Genomic DNA, 1,119 nt, shown 5'->3' with positions numbered 1-1,119 from the left:
GTCTCATGTACTACTGTCAGAGCATCTAATTTTCTCCTTTTCTTTCCGTCAATAACTTTCAATGATGCCGCTATGACTAGACCATATGAGTGTGTGGGGTTAGTGGATAGTGTCTGTTATATGATGATGCTATCAAAACCTGAAAGTATTGAATAGCATCTGTACATTTTATTGCCATATAGAGTTACATTATAACCATTACTGTGAATATAAGAAAAGGTTATTTTTATAAAAGTTTTTTTTTTTTTTTTTTTTTACTTTACGTTTGTTTTGTGAGTATGCAGTCTGGGTTTATTTAAGGAGAACATTGTTTGTGTTTGTTAAGTGTTAAGTCTGTGTTTTCGGAACAAAGGGAGTAACATCTGTTATGAGCTGTTGTCTTATCAAATATCAATTAAATAAAAAAGATGCACTTCCAGAAAGGTGGGAAGCAGTAGCAGAACTACAGTATGAGCTAAAACTAAATGATTGAGTACAAACTGTAACTATGGTACATGTTCCTCTCATATCGCCAGCTGCCACCCTATGTCAGGAGAGTGTACATGTCAGCCTGGTTGGTCAGGCCTCTACTGCAATGAGACATGCACCCCTGGATTTTACGGCGAGTCCTGCCAGCAGGTGTGCCGGTGCCAGAACGGTGCCGACTGCCACAGTGTGAGCGGAGAGTGTATCTGTGCCCCAGGCTTCACGGTAAATAAACAAATTTCTTCTTTCATTTTATATAATGTTTATAAACCATGTATGACGTGTGTGGCTGGTTCGTGTGGCCTCATCACCTGCACCATGTCATAACCTTGGCTCAACCGCCAGCAAACCCAGGCCACACTAGACATGGATACTTTCGGAACTGAATCTTTAAAATGGATCTACTAGAAATGTTCTGCAGTGGAAGGCTCCATGTACCTTCTCAGTACACCTTAAAGGTGCTATCAGTGAGAGCATGGCTCTTTAGTAACATCTAGAGGCAGCAGAACTATAACAATATAAGTAAATGCTGTATGAATTAATAAATAATTTCCAAAGATATAGTTCCAGCAACTTCCCCTAAAACCACAAATTGTCATGGTTAAATTTCGGTTTGTTTATGGATTAAATAAATGAGATACAGTGTGTTAATTA

The 1,119-nt window shown here is 38.6% G+C and overlaps 1 protein-coding gene across 1 annotated transcript in view; it reads left to right on the top strand.

The window, feature by feature from the left end:
- Positions 1–1,119, top strand: part of LOC118332800 (multiple epidermal growth factor-like domains protein 10) — a gene marked incomplete at its 3' end in the record, with an annotated part of 7,187 nt that overhangs the window by 692 nt on the left and 5,376 nt on the right. Inside the window, 1 exon segment of the mRNA XM_035668229.1 lies at positions 516–690. Within this exon segment, the coding sequence (XP_035524122.1) occupies positions 516–690 (175 nt within the window).

The sequence above is a fragment of the Morone saxatilis genome, unplaced genomic scaffold (genome assembly GCF_004916995.1).
Source record: "Morone saxatilis isolate NCDOM2014 unplaced genomic scaffold, NCSU_SB_2.0 Contig21, whole genome shotgun sequence".
Taxonomy (NCBI): domain Eukaryota; kingdom Metazoa; phylum Chordata; class Actinopteri; family Moronidae; genus Morone; species Morone saxatilis.
This window is presented reverse-complemented; position numbering and strand designations above follow the sequence as displayed.